Source organism: Mustela lutreola, chromosome 12, assembly GCF_030435805.1.
Source record: "Mustela lutreola isolate mMusLut2 chromosome 12, mMusLut2.pri, whole genome shotgun sequence".
NCBI lineage: Eukaryota > Metazoa > Chordata > Mammalia > Carnivora > Mustelidae > Mustela > Mustela lutreola.
In genome coordinates, this window is record NC_081301.1 from 3,036,752 (window position 1) to 3,055,588 (window position 18,837).

Sequence of the window (18,837 nt, forward strand, 5' to 3'; positions counted from 1 at the left end):
TGGGCCCACGTGGGATGGGTTTGGCAGCGTGATGCTTCCAGAGGGCTCGAGGGGGCTGCAGGGTGGCTGGGGGCGGAGCATGTGCAGCCGGGAAGGGAGGAGAGGAAACTGGAGGCCCCGTGGGGGACAGGGCTGGGGGTCCTGGCCCGTCCCCAGGGAAACCTCCACACCCTTACCGCTGAGCCGGCCGCCCGCAGTGGGCTATTTTTAGTGTGGGGGAGGCGGGGAGGCAGGGGAGGGAGGGTGTGGGCAGCCAGATCAAGACAGGGCCCCGGGGGGACGGGTCAGCCTCCTCTGCTTCATTAGAAGCAGCTCCAGGCGGACGCCGGTGACAGCCGCGTCCTTCCCCGGTAGCTCCTCCGCTCCCCGCTCCGAGCATCTTCTCCTCCAAGAGCGCCTCGTTCCCGCACGAGTATCTGCTTTGCTGGCTCCACCAGTGGGGCTAGACCTTTGGAGTTGTCAGCCCCCGACCACGGGCCGGGGTGAGTGACCTGCTGTCCCGAAGAACTCTCTGGAACGTTCCATAATTGGGTGGTCCAGGACCGTAGCCACTAAGCCGTTGGTGGCCCCTCAGCCCTTGACGTGTGTGGCCAGACTGAATATTTAATTTTGATTCGGTTAAACTCAAGTGACCACGTGTGGCTGGTGGAGACCGTGCAGAAGCGATTGGCCCCTGTCCCGGTGGCTCACTGATGCTCCCGAGGGCCCGGGGAGGAGGCCGCACGGTCCCCGTGGAGGACAGGCTGAGGGTGAGGGCGAGCGAGGGGGGGTCGGGACTCGACCCGGTGTCTCTGGCCATCGCTGCCTGCCTGCGGGAGGGACAGCCTCCTGGGCCCCAGCCTGCCTTCCGCAGACCTGTGTGCCCGCCCTGTCCGTAGATCGGTGCCCCGAGCTGCCCCCAGCGCTGCCGCTGAGCTCCTTCAAGCCCTCAGCCCGGGCGGCAGCTCCAGCCTCCTGCTCCTGCAGGGACACAGGCTGGGAAGACGCCGGCCGTCCCTGGGGCTGCAGAGAGGACGTGCTCCTGGAAGCCTGAGGACGGGCTCTCCGGGGGTGGCACCACGTGGGTGCCAGGGGCGTGTGTTACATAAGCACAGGCAGCCTGCAGCACACTGGGCACCTCGGGCCGGTGTGGGTGGGCAGCTCCAGCACCGTGGGGGTGGCATTGGGGTGGGGAGCCCTCCGAGCGGCGCTACCCTGCAGCCCCAGCACTCGCCGCTACCCCCCTGCGGGGCTGTCTCCTGCCAATGGGGAGCCCGCCCCGGGGTGCAGAACTGGGCTGTTGTCAATCAGTTCTATTTACCATGTGCCTATCTGCGCCGGGCACGTTGGGAGAGGAGCCCCGTTGTCACAGAGCGCCTGGTTTCAGGGAGGAGGGGGCAGGTACAACCCCTGTGGGAGGTGCCCTGTTGGGAAATGTGTCCGAGCTTCACAGACCTAGACTCAGGGAGTCAGGGAGGGCTTCCTAGAGGAGGTGACAGCTGAGCCCAGACTTGGATGGTGCACCAAGGAGTGAACGAAGGCCCGGGGGGAGGCCAGGGGGCGGGTGCCCAGGAAGTGAGGGTTTCCCTGGGTGCGGAGGGCTCCGGGCCCAGCGAGGTCTCAGGTGCCCTGTTAAGTGTGAGAGCGGGGCTCTGCGGTGGCAGGTGGCGGAGGTGAGGAGGGCAACCTCCGCCCTCAGGGAGCTCACAAACCAGCCTCCTGCCCGTTGTTCCTGTGGCCGTTCGATGGCGGGGTCGCTGCCCCAGGAGCGCGTGTCGAGCTGCTTCCCGTGCAGGCTGGGCTCACCTCCCCCGTCACTGTTCCTGGCTTTTTGAACGGACTCTATCTTTGGCTCGTGTTCATCTTGGTGTGCTTTTATGAAGACCCTGTCTGCCATTCGTCTGCCTTACTAACGAGCACAGGGACTCGACCTGGTCACTGCAGTATCCCCAGCATCTTCCTGGCCCAGGGCCCACGCGCAGGAGTGCTCAGCAAGTGTTTGTTGACTGACGAATCAACCAACTTTGTTCTTGCTCACAGCCGGGCCATTCTGCAGGAGGTGCTGGATGCAGACCTGAGCAACGAGGCTTTTCCGTTTTCCACCCACAAGCTGGTGAGAGCCGCCGGGCACCTGGTAGGTACCACTTGGCTGCTTTCTCCTGGGCTGTGGGCGGCGGCCGTGTGCCTGGGGCTTAGACGTGGGAGCTGGTCTAAGCCTCTGCTCCCCGCTGTGAGATGGGGACCAGACATTCCTGCCCACAAGCTGTTAGGCACTCAGAGGGGTGATGGATCCAAGCCAGACCCCCCGCCCCCCCCCGAGGGCTCTGCCCAGTGCCTGGCACCTGCCGGTGGGCTCACTCCCAGGCTCCTGCCAGGAAACACAACCTCTGCCTTGCCACCTACACGGCTGCCCCTCCTCGGAGGCACAGGGCATGGCCTCTCGGGTCAGGGTGGTGTGTCTTCTCTCTGTCACGTCAGAAACGACAGGGCTGGGGACAACAGAGCTCTCCCCGAGGAGACGCCTGTCCTTCCCCAGTGTCCTCCTACCCCTGCTCGCCCCGCACTGTGGTGTGGGGAGGTGGGGAGCAGCTCTCCAGGCACGGGGGGCGCAACCCCTGCCCCAGCCCCCAGAGAGCCCAGGTCCTGGGGCCCAAGGCTCTGGAATGGTGGGTGATGTCAGGCTCCCTTGGACCGGGCTCTGGCTGGAAGCTTCCTCGGAGACCAGGGGCCAGGCTGGGGTCAGCTCGAGGTCAGCCCGTCGCTTCCCTCCACATCCTTGTTGGAAGTTCAGTGGGTGGTTTCCGATCTGACACCCCACGGCACACGCGGGCCTGCATCGTCTCTCCAACGACAGGAAGTTTCCCTGACCGCGTTTCTCAGCCTCACCATTGTGGGTCTCTGGGAAGATCTTCTACATTGGAGGCCGTCCCGGGCGCTGTACGGTGTCCGGCCCGTGCCTGGCCTCCCCTGATTCAATGCCAGGAGCACCCCCGGCTGTGACAACCAAAAATGTGTCCAGACATTCGGGAGTGTCCCCAGGGGGCAGGCTCACTGGAGGGGAGGGGCCGGTCTGGGATGGCCCCGCGTGGCGGTCAGGCTGGCGGCGCTCGTGGCCGGGGCTCGCACCGAGGCCCTGCAGCCGCTCCGATGTCGGAGACCGAGCCCAGAGAGGGCGGTGGACGGCCCTCGGCCCTTGGCTGTCAGATAGGAAAGCACGCCGCCACGTGTCCGTAAAATGGACGTGCCCGCTGGGGGCGGGCGGGCGGACAGCCGGGCTGGGGGTGCCTCTCCTCGCCCCCTTCTCTGCGTTTGTCAGGGGTGGGTAGGGACAGTACCAAGGAATGTTGGTGAGGAGTGGGACCCTGGCCCGCAGAGGGGCTGGGGTTCCAGGCCCAGCTTGGGTCCTATGAGCAAATAAGCAGCGTGTACTGGTGTTGGTGAGGGGCTGCTGGAGAGGGTGGGGGCCGAGGCCACCCTGCAGAGCTGGGGAGCACTGACCAGGCTCTGTTCCTGCCTTCTGTCTCAGGAGTGAGCTCAGGGACAGGAAGCTGGGGGCGGGGGGCTGGTGTCTCCATCTTGTTTCCTGCCTCTGGTGCAGAGCTGCCTGCCAGGACCAGAGGGGGTGGGTGTTTCGAGAAAGTAGCCCAGTGCGACCCCAGGCCCTGGCTGGCCTCCTGCAGGCTCTGACTGCAGCTGTGCCGTGAGCCCCCGTGGGGCCTGGGTTCTGGCTTGCGGAAGCGTGATGGGGAGCTGAGAGGCTTGGCGTCCACTCTGCTCGGCTTGCCTGGCTCAGGGGCAGTGGGAGAGAGAACCTAGGAGCACGTCCCTTCCCGGCCCAGGCCGCTCCAAGAGAGGCACCAGGGCCGGGACTGGTTCCTGACCAGTGGGCTGCAGCTGCCTCCTGCCCTGGGGGCTGGCCCTTGGCAGCCCCGGCCACCTCCCGAGGCCCGGCCGGTGGCTGTCTGTCTGCACCTTGGCCAGCCGGGCCTGGGAGCCAGGCTGAGTCAGATCTGGGACCGAGGGGAAGCGAGACCAGGCTGCAGGACGAACCACTCCCTGGGGTAACAGGAGGCCCAGACTCGAGGGGAGGGTGCCCAGGGATGCCCGGTCAGGGTGCAGGACACCCACGGGGCTGCTTCTCCTCACTGTCTCCTCTGAACAGACCTTCTTGGCTTTGTCAAACGTATTTTATTACTTTGTGAACAAACGTTCGTTTTCCAACCAACTGTGTGCCGTGTGGTGGCGAAGAGGGCAGGGGGCCTGGAGGCAGAGCTGACGTTTGCACGAGCCTTTTGGGGGTGACCCTTGACCTCTCTGAGCCTCCCCCTCCCGCCCCGTGCTGGCTCACCGGCAGGCGCATGGGCAGGACCCACGCACAGGGAGGGCCGGTGCACGGGATGCCGGGGTCCGGCTGGAGAGAGGGTGGGCATCGGTGTTTCGCTGCGGACACGGGGAACGTCTGTAAGCCGGGAGCAGGGAGAAGGAAGTGCCTGTCCCTCTGCAGGCCCCAGCCGAGCCCGGGCGAGCGGCTTCGTGTTCCTCACGGAACCTTCTTTCCCCGGCCTCGTCCGCGAGGTCTAAGACAGCAGCAGGACCGCCCACGTATGGGTTGCACACTCCGCTTTATCCCGACGGTGGTTGTAAGAGGTTTTTTGTTTTTTGTTTTTTTAAGATTTTGTTTATTCACTGGAGCAAGCGTAAGAGAACGGGAGCGGGGGAGGGGCAGAGGGCGAGGGAGACGCAGACGCCCCGCGGAGCAGGGCGCCCGATGCGGGACTCGGTTCCGGGACTCCGGGGTGGTGAGCGGAGCCGAAGGCAGACGCTTCGCCGACTGACCCGCCAGCTGCTCCAGTTGCAGCAGTTTTCTGGTTCCTTCAAATGTCCTCCGAGTACCACTTTGAAAACCCACGTGGCCCTCTCCCACCTCCAGCCGCCGCCACGGTTGGGCATTCCTTGTCCTGGGCCCCGCCCGGAGCTGAGCTCCCCGTGGGCGCCGGGCCTCTGGCGGCTCTGATGACGGGCCCAAGGCAGATTGCTCAGACCCGGAGTGAGACCCGGGAACAGGTGTCCCAGGCACCCGTCCTGGCTTCCAGTCACCCCACGCGGTGTTCTTGCCCATCTTTTGGCATGTTCTGCCTCCTCCCCATGCCCGGGGCCGTCCCAGGCCTTCTGGGGAACGAGGGGTGCCAAGGTACAGAGCTTCCTAGGCCGGGTCCCGTCTGCGGGAGACCAGCGCCCTCGGCTCACATCGGGCCAATCCAGGTTCTGCCCTGAGCCCGGCATTGTAGCCTGAACAGCATTCCCCGCGCCGAACGTGCTCTCCACCCCTCACCCCGGTCCCCTACCTGCACCTTGGGGTCTAGAATTAACTCCAGACATGCTGGCTAGGAGTCCCCCGGGGCCAGGCCCCAGGCTGGACCCGGAAGCTCTGGGGTCGAAAAGGCGGGCTCACGGCCTAGCGGGGGTGGGCTGGGGGCAGGGCGGGCCCTGCAGCACAGCCCGCCCTGCAGTGGCTGGGACCGCGTTCGCAGGAGGGAGTCTTGGCAAGCCTGGGCAGCCGGTGTCCCTGTGCTGGGTGGGGAGGGGCTCTGCCCTCATGCGGGGGTCCCCCAGCTCCCTGCACCCTGGCCCCCTTGGCAGGACTGGAGGAATACATGCCCGGGGCGGCCAGCGGAGACTCCTTCCTCTCCCGGGCCGGCCAGAAACCCCTGCAAGGGACCAACCAACCAACACCCTGGGCCCGGGCGACGCCACCTCACTCCGTAGAACAGCTGGTCTCCAAGCCCACGAATTCACTGTCCTGTGGGGTCACACCTGCATCCCTGTCCTCATGCCGCGGGGCCCTTCGGGGGACGGTGCCCGGCTAAACCATCTTCGTGCAGATCCCGGCCTCGGCGCCTGGTGGTGTCGCACACCTCCTCGTCCCCCCTGCTGCTCTCTGGAGGTCAGGTCACTGCTGCTCGCCCTGTGTGGCCCACCGGGAGGACCCAGTCCTGCCCTAAGGGGCTGGGGGTGGGCCCAGACGTTAGAGACGAGGGCCACGTGGGGCAGGAGCATCGGGGATGCAGCAGACGGTGTGGGACGTTGGTGCCCAGACGTGCCAGAGTCCTGCCCCCCGTACTGCCTTCTCCTGAGGGCCGAGGAGGCGTGGGCAAAATGGAGCAAAAGCTTAGTTTCCTCGGTGTTGATATTACGGGTTCTGCTGACCTCCAAGTGGCCCAGACCCCATGATGGTCCAGGATAGGCCAAGCCTAGGACATAAAGACTTTGCCAGGCATTCACTGGCCAGTAAGAGGGGCGGGGAAGTCTGCCAGGCAGGACCCCAGGCTGTGGGACCTGGGCTGTCCCAGGCCCCGTGGTGGCCTCCCAGCCAGGCAGGGAGGTGGAGCGTGGTCATCCCAGAACCCAAGGGTCAGGAACAAAGTCACCCCTGTGCTCAGCAGAGCTGGGGGCCTGCAGGCCTGGCTTCTCGTCCTGCCGTGACCTTCTGGGACCGCCTCTCCTGGCCTCGGTTCCCCCACTGGCAGCACAAAGTCTAGACAATACCTAAAATCGCTTCTGAGTTCTCATGAGTCTGTCCAGACGGGCTGAACTCTCTCTGAAGCCGGGGGGGGATTTCGTATTCTCCCGAATAATGCGTTGTACCGGCTTCAGCACGTTCTGGCGCCGGATCCCTCCGTGTGCGGAGGCGCCGGGGCCAGAGGGGAGGGCCCGGCCAAGGTTGATGGAAGGTCCCTGGATCCCAGCCACCCAGATGCAGGAGAGGAATGCGGCCTGTGTAGCCGGCAGGGTCACAGTGCACCGAATGAGGAGGCCGGAGCCCAGACCGCACCCGGGCCGAGGGGGTGAGCAGGGCCCTGCCCACCGTGACCCACACTCACGGCCAACAGATGACCCCCGCCGAGTGGCGCTCCCGGCCGAACGCCGTCCTTGTCTTGCAGTAACACCCCAAAACACTTGGGCCCCAAGCTTGCACGAGCCTCGCATTCCTAGAGGAGAACAGGGGTGGAGGGAGCTGGTCCCCTTGGCAGCCGCTGACCCGAAAGTCCTTGCCTCCCACGGGTCGGCCTCGAGGCCAGCAAGGTTCCCGGTGGGACGCGCTCTCCCTGTGCGGGGGCCCGGGGAGACGTGGTGTTCCTGGCACCTCGGCCCGGGACGGGGGGGCCCGTCTGGAAAGCAGCGGACGCAGGGCGGCGAGCTCGTCGTGAGGCGCAGCGGGGAAGTGTTTTTCTTCTGAAAATTAACTTCAGGTCGGAAAGAAATTGGATGTCTTCTCCTGACGGTGGGACATGCTCGCTGCGGTGCCGGACGGCTGGCTGGGCTCGGGATGGAACGTTCCCCCACCTGCACAGGTTTCCCAGCCGGTTGGAGGCTCCGGCCTCCGCGCAGAGCCTTCCGTGCGCATGCCTCTGCCAGCTGGGTTTTAGCTTGAAGTCGTGTTGTATGAGCTTGGAGATGGTTGAGGCTCTGGAAAGCCCGGGGGCCAAGGGCAGGTCCCAGGGGTGCGGCGGAGCAACACTGCAGCCACTGTTCTCGGTGTCCCCTGGGGGACAGGGATGTCTCACCGCAGAAGTGTCAGGTCCAAGCGTGGCTGGAGTGAGACTGGACAGCTCTGGGCTTGGGAGATTCTGGAAGTCCCTGCGGGATGGAGGGCCGCCCTGCAGGGGACGCGGGGTGTTCCGACCCGACGCCCTGCCTTGCTGCGTGGGGCAGACTGCCGTCTGTCTGGCACGAGCTGTAGCTCCGACTGGTGCCTCAGAACCTGCGGCTCCGGCGGCGGCTGCCTGGGGAGGGGCAGTCGGGAGGGTCTGTGGCTGATTCGGCGCTCCCGGGGCCTGGGAGAGGACCCGTGAGGGTTGGGCAGTCTGTGGAGCGTTTCAGATCCTTGGAGAGGGTCATGTTCTCCACATGCTACTTGAACTTCAACCTCGTATCTATTCTGTGAACTCAGTTTCCACTCATCCTCCCCACCCCCACCCCCACCCCGTCACAGTCCTGCCGCCACGCCCCCCACCCCGCCCACCACCTCCACTGGCCCCACCCAGCAGCGACGACCATCACGGCCGTCTTTACTCCCGTGATTACCTCCCTCACCTTTACCACCGCTGCGCGCGGGCCTTCCGGACTGGACCGGGGAGGAACTGCACGTCCTGCTAGTGCAAAGTGATTAGAATCAAGGATGTCTTGGGAGCCTCCAGGGGGTTTTGAAAGATCCTTGAATCTGTCGCCAACCTTACCCCCCATCCCGTTCCTGTGGGTTCAGGGCCCCAGATCCCTGCAGAGGCGCAGATCCCTGCCTGTCTCCTGCCTCTGGGGCCCTCGAATCCTCAGTTCTCAGTTGGAGAATGTGCCTGGTGTGTCGGGGGTGCTGTTACACAACCAAACGCCTGGAAACTTGTGAAACTGCCATGAGCTAATGTGATCTGAAAGGTTGGACGTGCCGGCCCGTGTCTGTGGGTGTATGTGCTTGAGCTCTCCTGGGATATTTACCCAGAAAGGTACACCGCAGGCTCGTTCTGGTGACATGCCCAGGGCATTCTCCAGAGCCACATGGCTTCCCCTGCTCCCGGGCACCTGTGTGTCCTCTGACCTGACCCGGTGCAGCAGTGGCCCAGCCTCTGCCTGGCTTCATGTCCACGGACAGCTGGTGGGGGCGCAGCGAGGCCCCAAGCTCGAGCTCGAGCTCCTGAATCACATCTTACTAACACCCGAGCACCCGAAATTTTACTGAAATCCAAGCACCCAAAAATAGTGAAGTGAGAGTGAGTCAGTGTAGGGCAGGGAGCGCGTGTCTCCTGGCTTCGCGCACGTGCGCTCCTGCTGGAAGCCCCGGGTGGGCCCTCGCGCGGCCACTTCCCGGTCGTGGCTTCCTCGGAGCGGCTGTGATGGGCTCGTCCGGGCTGGAGAGCTGTCGTAGAATCTCTAGGAAGACCCGTGAGCGGTCGTGAAGTTGCCAGGGGCCTGAAATCGGCCACATGGGGGTCTGTGCTGCAGAAGGAACCGCAGCGCCGGAGCTGATGAGCAAACATTACCCAGGACATCTGTGGGCCTGGGGCGAGTGGCTGATGCCCCTGAGCCCTCAGGTCCTTATCCGGGCCCATAGCAGCGCCTCACCGACGGTGAGCACCCTGCCTGGGGTTTTATGGGGACGGTTCCGTTGAGTGTGCCTAGGAGCCTCTGAAGGACACACTGTTATCACACAGGGCTTGCAGAAGAGACTCAGAGGGAAGTCAGTCACTGGGGCTGCAACCCTGGGGACTCAGATTCAACCCTAGGCCCCCACTCGCGGCCAGCACGGTGCCTCCCGCTCCTGTACGAGGCCGGCCCCTCACCTCCTTGCGTCTGCAGCGTCTGCGGCCTCTCCCGTGCCCCTGGTGTCCCAAACATCAAGAAAGTGCAAATCACCCAGTCCCTCTGGGCTTTAGGTGCCCACCCATGGAGGAAAGGGTCGTCTGTTTTTAACCCTCTTAACCTTTTTTAAGTATACAGGCCGGTCATGTTAACTGTATTCACGTTGTCGTGCAAACGGTTTCTGGAACTTTTTCATCTTGCAGAACAGAAACTCACTACTCGTTAACCAACAACTCCCAGCCGCCCTTCCCCGCAGCTCCTGGGAGCCAGCCGTCTCCTTTCTGTCTCTGTGACTTTGACTCATTTAATTCCATGGAAGTGGAGTTTGGATTAGGATTTGTCTCTGCGTCCGGCGTAGCTCACTCAGCATCATGTCCGCAAGGGTTACCCGTGCTGGGGCAGGTGTCGGCACCTCCTTCCTGGCATCAGCAGGGCCTGCTTTACCCACGCTCCTGCCAGCACTGGTTACTTTCTGTTTTGGTTTGTTGTCGTTTTGTTCTGTTTTTGGTTTTCTACAGGAGTCGTCCTAATGGGCATATCTCCTTGTGGGCTTGGTTTGCATTGCTCTAATGATGAGTGGTAATGACCAGGCTTTCATTATACTTATTAGTCATCTGTATATCATCTTCGGAGAAACATCAATTCAAGCCCTTTCCTCATTTCTTAGGTGTTGTGTTGAGTTGTAGGATTTCTTTATGGATTCTTGATATTAACCCCTTTTTGGTTATGATAAGTAAGTATTTTCTCCCACGCTGAAGGTTGTCTTTTCACTGTTGGCTGTTTCCTTTAATGCACAGACATGGTCCCCTGGGACTAATTTTGCTTTTTGTTGCCTGTGCCTGTGCCTTTCATGTCATATGTCACGAAGCTTCCCCCTGGCTTCTCCTGGGAGTTTTACAGTTTTGGGACTTACACTTGGGTCTTCAATCCAGTTCGAGTTAAAATTTGTATATGGTGCAAGACAGGGCCCAGTTTCATTCTTTTGCATACGGAGATGCAGTTTTCCCAACACCGTTTGTTGAAGAGACTGTCTCTTCTCCCGGTGAGTGGGCGCAGCAGCCTCGCAGAGGGTCACATGGCCAGGTACACGAAGGTTTACTTCTGGGCTCTCTTTCCTGTTCCACTGGCTTATCTGTCTGCTTTTATGCCTGTACCACACTGTTTAGATCATGGGATCTTGGCAGTAAGTTACAAAATCAGGGACTGAGAGACCCACAGCCTTACTCCTCTTCAAGATTAATCTGGCTATTTGAGGTCCCTTGAGATCCCCTGTGAATGCTAGGATGGATTTTTCTATTTCTGCAAGACGTACCCCTGGAATTTTGATAGGGACACATTGAATCTGCACATCACTTTGGGTAGCACTGCTATCTTAATGATACTGTTTTCCATTCCATGAACATGGGATGCGTTTCCATTTACTTGTATCGGCTTTCATTTCTTTCAGCCAAGTTTTGTAGTCTTCAGTATAGCAGTCTTTCACGTCCATAGCTAGGTGTATTTTTATTTTATTCTTTTTGATGCTATTATAAATGGAATTTTGAAAGAATTTCCTTTTTGGACTGTTCATTGTTAAGGTAGAAAAATGCCATTGATTTTTGTGTGTTGATTTGTATCGGGCAGCCTAGCTGAGTATGTTTATTAATTCCAACAGTATTTTGGGGGATCTTTAGGGTGAGAAAAAGGTTTAAATAAAACCTGCTTTAAGGCCCTTCCTCATGACTGCCCATGGTTCTGTGACTCCAGCCAGGGTCTGTGGTTATTATGAGAGAGAGGCGCTCTGTTTTGCAAAGGGGTTTGCCTCAGTTTGGGGCTTGCTTTTAAAGTCAGTCCAACCCAGTCTTTACTGGCAGATGACTACGTATCAGGCACCTGCTTCCCAGGAACTCAATAATCTCAAGCACCGGCCTCCTCCATCTATCAGATGGGGGCACGGAGGTGGGGAGAGGTTGACCCGCATGGGCCTGGCTGACCCAGAGCCGATGTTCCGGATATCCTGATTCTCAGCAAACCCTTTATTACATGTCCCTGCTCAGAAGAAAAGAGGACTCTCCCACCTCCACCGGCTTTGGTGGAGACACATGCAGGATGTCTTGAGATGAGTGATTTTGTGAACATAGACTGGAATCCCCCAGACTCCTTCCGTCGCTTTGCCAGAAGCAGAGAGAGGTCTGTCTGCCCCTCTTTTCCTCCGTCATTCTGGAAGTATTTTTTTTAGCACCTACTGTGTGCTGGACCAAAGCACAGGGGTGCTGTGCAGAGCCAGGCCAGCCAGCTCCCAGCCTCACGGGGCTCCTGGGAGGTGTGGAAGCGCCCCGGATGGCTCTCTCCCTCCCCACCGGTGAATTCAAGCTGAGCCCGAGTGCTGACCCTCTCACTTGACTGGGAGCATGTGTGTCTGACATGAACCTGCAATCCTGGGCCATTAATGGGTGAGCTTTAAAAATGATTTCTCCTGTTTCAAAATGAGATTGGCTTTGAGCCCCAAGCTCCTCCGTGGGCTGTCTAAAATTAGAACCCCGTTGACAAGGCAATCTTTGTCAGGGGCCCACGGCTTGCACTAGGGAAGCAGGGAAATGTCAACAGTACATTTTCTGTGTCAATTTTGAGTTTTTTTGAGAGGCCTGGGGAAATGGCAACTCAGAGCAAATGTTCACTGTTTCAAAAGCTTTCAGAATCCAGCCCCTCAGCAGCAATATGATTAAAGTGTCAGATTTATAAGGAGCCGGGTCTGTGTTGGGGAGAGTGGCCTCCGCCCCCTCCTGTGTAGACAGGATCCGGCCGGAGCTGTGCGGGCCTTAGGGCTCAGGGCAGTGATGGGATAAGCTCCTCCGTCTCCCGTGAGAGCTCTGCTTCCCTGTCCTCTCCATGGCCCTTTCGTTTCAAGGACAGTCCTGGGGCTGACCTCACCAGTGGGGACACTCTGGGCTCAAGAACTCTCCTGGGAAGGCCAGGAAGCAGACACCTGTCGCCGGGTGTGTAGATGACATGCCAGCGAACCGACTGAGCGGAGACGAGTCCCTGGGCACCAGCCATTGGGCAGGGACTTGTGCCCCGAGCTGGCAGTGGCCTCCATGCTGGTGCAAGCCTGACGTCCAGGTGCGCTGGCAGGACGTGCCCGGAGACCAGCGGCTCCGGCACAGCTGGGTGTGCTCAGGCCGGGCACGGTGCCCTGTTTTCACGTCCTCCCCGGATGTTGTTCACCTTGGTCTCCGCCACCGTGGGGGGCCGAGACGGGCGCCAGGGATGGGGTGTGCATGCAGAACGTGGCCCGGGGACACCGTGTGAAGAGCGCGATCATCTCTGTGCGGTGGGGGCTGTGGTCCTTTGCAGACCCCTGGGGCCCGGCTCTCACAATGTCTGCCTGACAATAAGGTCTTTCCAACCCCGCCGCAGGCCTCTCTGTGGCGCCCTCCCGACACGTCCGCTCCTGCTCGGTGCCCCCGGCCCCGGCTCTCCTTCGAGGCCTGTCTGCACCGCAGACTCCGCTCACCGTGTGGCTGGGGCTGTCCCGGACAGGGGCCTTCCTTCCCAGCCCTCGGCCTGGTTGCCGCAAGCTGAGGAGCACTGGCTTGTGCTTCTGGCTGGGTCCCTCGAAGACTGTGTCGCAGGGACAGAGGCTGGGCTCTGACCAAAGACCGACGCTGACTAGACTGGGGAGCACTCACAGGGAGACTCGGCACCGGGCTGCTTCCCCTCTTGATGCCTCTGAAACCTCGGGGTACGGCCTCGGTGAGCCGCGAGCTGTCGCACCCGCCTCCCAGCGACTGGCTCGCCAGCACACCTCGGAGCGTCTTAAAACCGACAAAGCTTGGCTCCTGACCCCATTTACGGGGGAGGAGAGTGAGGCCAGAGGGAGTCTGGGGGACTCGGCCGGGCCATGGTGGTGATGTCTGCGTCTCGAGCCCGCCCAGCCCCTGTGAGGGCGGCCTTTGTTGGAACTTGCCGGCTTTGCCCATGGGGCTGACGTCAGAATCTTGAGATGGGATCCTCGAGGGTCAGGGTAGGTCCTGACTCCAGTGGCCAGTGTCCCGATCAGAGACGAAAGTTGAGGAGACGCGGACACGAGGAGAAGGCCTGTGGCGCAGAGAATGGAGAGCCGTGACCACACGCCGAGGAGCCCCTGAGGCCCCCAGAAGCTGGAAGGGGCAGGAAGGACCCTCTCCCACAGCTGCCGGAGGGAGCACAGCTTGCTGACCTCCGGATGTGGGGCTTCGAGCGTCCAGAACTGGGAGACAGCACACTCTGGCCATTCGGTACGGCCTCCCCAGGACACTTGCACAGCCACTGAGAAGAGTTGAGGCCTGAGAACTGTGTGTCTGCTTCCTCCTTTGACACCCGTCTTCCCCTTAAAGGTTGCTGGAGCCTGGAGCCCTGTCCTTGGAGACCCCATTCCCGGGAGCAGGACAGCCTCTGCCCAGGCCAGCTAACGGAAGTGGTGGCAGTAAGGACCGGCTACCAGTATGTGGCAGCTGGGCCCTGAGCTGGGTCGTCTGAGCCGTGCCCTGTCCCCCCAGGTGCGGGCCATGAGGCTCTCCTTCGTCGGGGAGCTGGGCTGGGAGTTGCACGTGCCCAGGCCAGCCTGCGTGCCTGTGTACCAGGCTGTGATGACTGCGGGTGCCAAGCATGGCCTCGTCAACGCCGGGTACCGGGCCATCGACTCCCTGAGCATTGAGAAAGGTGTGTGCGAGGGTCGCGCGGTGCCGGTGGGCCGCCCAGAGCCATGCTGCAGGCCCGGGACTGATGCCCCCACACTTCTTTCCTGCTCTGCTCTGTTTCCCACTTGTGCCTGCTTCTCCAGCCCGCGGCCCCCGCCCCTGCACCCTTCCTGCGCTGCCCGTGAACGCAGATGGTGCTGGGGTCCCTGACACCTGTACTTGGAGGGCGAGCAGGAGACACGCTTGCCCGGGCTTGTGGGGACGGGGCCACAGCTGGGTTGGGCATCAGTGCCTGGGTGTCCCTGGGAAACCTGCTCCCCGCGTCCCTCTCCAGCGTCTCGGCTGACAGTGCAGAGGCTGAGGGCTCGTCCAGGGCAGCTCGTGCAGGTGAAGATGCCTCCCCCCCAACCCTGGGGCCTTCAGAGGAGCCCATCCCCCGCCCCTGCAGGGCACTGACCCCGGCTCTTCTCCCCCGCACAGGCTACCGGCACTGGCACGCAGACCTGCGCCCCGATGACAGTCCCCTGGAGGCAGGCTTGGCCTTCACCTGCAAGCTCAAGTCGGCCGTGCCCTTCCTGGGGCGGGCGGCCCTGGAGAAGCAGCGGGCCGAGGGCCTCCGCCGACGCCTGCTGTGCCTGACCGTGGATGAGTGAGTAGCTGCGGTCCCGTGCCCAGGGGACATGGCGGGGGCACACCCTCCTCAGACAGGGCTTTGGAAAGAGAAAGGCCACAGAGCTACCGCTGTGGGTGTGGATCTAGGCCGAGGTCCCAGAGTCCCGGTCACTGCGTGGTGACCTCCGGCCATGTTCTGGTTCCATCCTCCTGCTGCCCGGGACATGGCAGGTGGAGGGGGCTGGGGTGAAACGACCCTCCCCACTTCCAGATGGAGACCTTGGGTGCCAGGGGACAGGGTCACTTGGCCCGGGATGGAGAGCCCACGCTGTGGGGACCCACAGCCCCCCTCCACCCAGGGGTGGCTTTGAGCAGGTCACTCCGCTCTGTCCTTGGGAGCTGGGCCTATACTGTCGCCTGTCACTGATTCCACTTGGGCTTGGTGACTCTGACATGACATCACCGGGCTGGTGTCGGCCCCACCACGGCGCCGAGGGAATCTGGGTAGCGACGGTCTCTAGCGGCCGGGCTTGGTTGATTTGCTGCTGACAGGAGGCCCCAGGTGGAGCCGCTTCTCCCAGACTTCTAGAGCCGTCCAAAGACGTGTCAAGAGCTTCAAGGGGGGGTGGGGGGCAGAGGGGGAGCGGAACTGTGGCTTGTCATCGTCCTGCTGCTTCTCCCCGGGCTCCGGTCACTGGGCCTTTGTTAGGCTGCTTGTCCACCACCTGGGTCTCCGGTGAGGGGACGGAGCTGGGGCTGGGGTCTGCAGAGCCCCTCCACCCGCTGGCCTCCGGAAAGTGCCTGCAGCCTGACGCCCGGAGCTCGGAGCTTCTGGAACTGCCCCTGCCACAGCCCGGCTGGCCTGCCCAGGTGTTCTAGCCCGTAAGATCCACCCAGAGCTGCGCCCAGGGAGGTCCGGTCCTGACGACGGACATGGTCAGGAGTTGTGAGGAGCTGCCCCTGTACTCTGGGCCCCGGGCCACGCGGGGACCCTGGGCCTGTCTCCTCATCGGCCAACGGCACGTGCTCTGCCGGACTGGCTGGGATGAGAGAGTCGGGAAGTGCCAGGACCCCCGCCGGCCCCAGCCTTTTCCCTCCAGCCTCTGAGGCCACTGGGCTTTGCCTGTGCGGACCCACGGCCATGTCAGCATCGGGTCCCAACCTGGCTCCCCCGACATGGCCCTGGGCACCGTTCGGCTCTCGGTGGACAACACCAACCAGGCACCCGGTCTGGCCGGTGACTTCCGGGCGCTGGTGCGGCTCTGATTGCAGGGTCATCTCTGTGATTTCTGTTCTGAATTCCCAAAAATGTGTGGTCAGCGCTCATTCCTTATGCGCACTAAAGGAAAGGACATTTGCTAGATGATGCGTCGTACTGGGAAGAGAGCGCCGGGCAGAGGATAGCAAGCCTCAGGGGCATAAGGTTTTAAATTGCTCAGAAGTCAGCGAAAATCAGTGGCGAGGGGGGCCTTTCCCAAATACCACGGCCCGTCTGCAGACACGGCCGTCAGAGCCCAGCTCCGGTCTTTTCCCCGTGGTCAGGAGCCCGGGCACAGAGCTGGGGGCGCCGGGTCTGGGCTGCACAGGTCCCCCCTCCGGGGACTCTCGGGCCCCAGCCTTGTGTCTTGCTTCTTCCAGAAAGGTGCCCATGTTCGGCCTGGAGGCCATCTGGAGAAATGGCCAAGTGGTGGGCCACATCCGGAGGGCTGACTTTGGGTTCGCCATTGACAAGACCATCGCTTACGGCTACATCCGGGACCCCAACGGTGGGCCGGTGAGTCGAGCCCCTCACCCCCAAGGGAAGCCGGGTTCCTCACCAGACGTCCCTGGGACGCATGTACCCCTGCATCAAGCTGGGGGAGGGGGGTGTGTTGGGGGTTCTCCGGGCAGCGTCTGGGCTGTTTCTGTGTTTTCTGTCTGAAAGAATCTGACTTTGGGAGCTCCAGGCTTCTCTGGGTCAGACAGAGGCTCGGCCCAGGGCTGGTACACTCTGCACCAACAGCCTGGAGTGGACTCTGGACACCTGACCGTCCTCTCAGGACCCCTTCTGTCCTCTCTCCCCTCATCCCAGAGGCGCTCTCGGCATGGGGAACGCGTGCATCTGTGCACATGAACATGTGCACACGTGTGCACACACAGACGCGTGTGCAAGCATGGGCACAGTTTGCCACGTGACCCCGTGCCTCCCTCCACGCTAGCGGGGCAGCAGGGGTGGAGGAGGGCCCCACTGACAGCCGGGAGGGGTCAGAGCCCGAGGGGGTTCTGGAAGCTCTTGCCAGACCAGCTGGTCCCAAGGGGATCCCTAGAGGGTCACACCACACGGGCTGGGCCGTGTGGCTCCAGAGAGGAGGGGGAGGCGCTCACCGTCACGACACAACACCCTTATGGACGTACCGGCTTGTGTCGCTGGAGCGAGCCCCGCGACAGCTGGGAAGTGCAGGCGCCGGAAGGCTCTGGTTGCGGGGCTGGGAAGCCCATCCAGCTGGGGCTGAGCTTTCCCGCCTGAGCCGTGCCGTTCTGGGCTGCGGCTCCCCCCCACCCCCAACAGAGACTCTAGAGGGTCAGCGAGGAGGAGGCGGGGTGTGACAGACGGTCCAGGCAGGAGCACAAGGGACGAGCTGGGCCTCGGGAGGGGGTGGGACGCAGCAGCTCCCACCCTGGGCCCCTGGGGGTCCTGGGCCCTGGACTGCCTGTCCCGCGCCGCTGGGAGAGGAGTCGTCTACGTCTCAGAGCGTGGCCCAGATGCCCTGTCCGTGGCCGGGCCCTGGGTGTCGTCTCTGTGCTGAGAACAGGACCCCTGAGCGAGGCCAGCGTGCCCAGGGCCCCGGCACACCGGGCTGTCTCCTGTTGCCCAGGTTCCTGGGGGTCCGCGGCCTCTGGGGCAGGAGGTGTGCTGTGTCCCGAGGGAGAAACCACACTGGTTGCCAGACCGTGGCTCTGCTGGGCCGCACGTGGTCAAGTCCCACTGGGGGCCTTACCTGCTCAGGACGGGCCCTCGGTCCGGAGGGGAGCCCTTGGCACAGAGAGGCATTTGCCTCAGGTGGGTGTGAGCCCCCCACCCAGCAGGTGACGAGGGACCCCCACCCCCTCCTCTCCTGCATTAGGTCTCGCTGGACTTTGTGAAAAGTGGGGAGTACGCTGTGGAGCGGATGGGGGAGACCTGCCCTGCCCGGGCTCACCTCAAGTCCCCCTTCGACCCCGACAACAAGAGGGTGAAGGGGATCTACTGACGTCCGCACGGGCGGAGCCTCTGCCGAGCGGGAGGCCGAGTCCCTCGCCGACCCTCCGCGCGGGGCCCGACTCCCTGACTCCGGACCCGAACCCAAACCTGAACCCGCCCATGGGTCTCCCTGCCCTTAGTCCAGGCCGGCCAATCCCGCAATCGGATGCCAGCCGAGGGGACGGAAGACCCTGAGGGCCTGTCCTGTGGTCACTGACCGAGGGACGGTCCCTAGTCCACCCTTCCCCTCCCCCCAAAACAAACCCGCAGTCTCGGGCTCAGGCCGCGGGCCGTGTGGCCCCTACAAGGTCCCGGGAAGATGCTGAGTTAGCGCTCGGTAAGCCCGGGGAGGAAGCACGGAGGCCTAGGTCCGCCCGCATCCCCAGCTTGCCTGCAGGGCAGCCCCGGGGCAGTTTCAAGGTGCATCTGGAATTAGGGACAGAGTGAGGACTGACCAGTACCGTCCGCTGTGGGCGCAGCGGGGGAGGCAGAGAGCAGGTGCTCAGTCCGTGCAGTTGGGCCTGTGGGCAGGAGGTGGGGGGAGGCGGGCAGGCGAGGGAGTCTGGAAAGCGAGCCCTTCCGGCCTTGACCTGCTCCTCTCGTGGGAACGCTTTCTGGCCATCGCCCTCTCATGCCCGAGGCCAGCAGGAGCAGGGCGTGGGAGGGGTCTCCCCTCGGTGCCCCCCTCACCCGTGTGAAAGGCCGCCTCCCTCCTTGAGTGCCCCAAGTGCACGTCGTTCGTTAGGTCTGTAACGGAGGAGCGTGCGGACAGAATGGGGCCTCGGTCCTCATGATCGCCATGAGCTTCCTGTCCTTGACTTTCTTGTCCCGTGGTCCTGGGGGAGGACCTCGTACAGGGTCTTGAGTGACTCCCCCGGTCCTTCTCTGGCTTTCGGAACTCCCAAACATCTACCGGCGTGACCCTCCTCTCTGCCTTCCGTCCCTGGGTCCCGGGTCCCTCCGGCTCTGCCTCGTCCCCCTGTCTCCCAGATCACACCCCAGGACGTCGATGGCCAC

The 18,837-nt window shown here is 62.6% G+C and overlaps 1 protein-coding gene across 3 annotated transcripts in view; it reads left to right on the plus strand.

The window, feature by feature from the left end:
- Positions 1 to 18,185, plus strand: part of SARDH (sarcosine dehydrogenase) — a 59,516-nt gene extending 41,331 nt beyond the window's left edge. For all 3 annotated transcript variants that reach the window (XM_059142146.1, XM_059142147.1, XM_059142148.1), the window contains exons 18-22: positions 2,020 to 2,113; positions 13,848 to 14,010; positions 14,469 to 14,637; positions 16,239 to 16,374; positions 17,705 to 18,185. In XM_059142146.1, the coding sequence (XP_058998129.1) occupies positions 2,020 to 2,113; positions 13,848 to 14,010; positions 14,469 to 14,637; positions 16,239 to 16,374; positions 17,705 to 17,830 (688 nt within the window). In that variant the 3' untranslated portion in view covers positions 17,831 to 18,185. The remainder of the gene's footprint in view (positions 1 to 2,019; positions 2,114 to 13,847; positions 14,011 to 14,468; positions 14,638 to 16,238; positions 16,375 to 17,704) is intronic.
- The last annotated feature ends 652 nt before the right edge of the window (positions 18,186 to 18,837 follow it).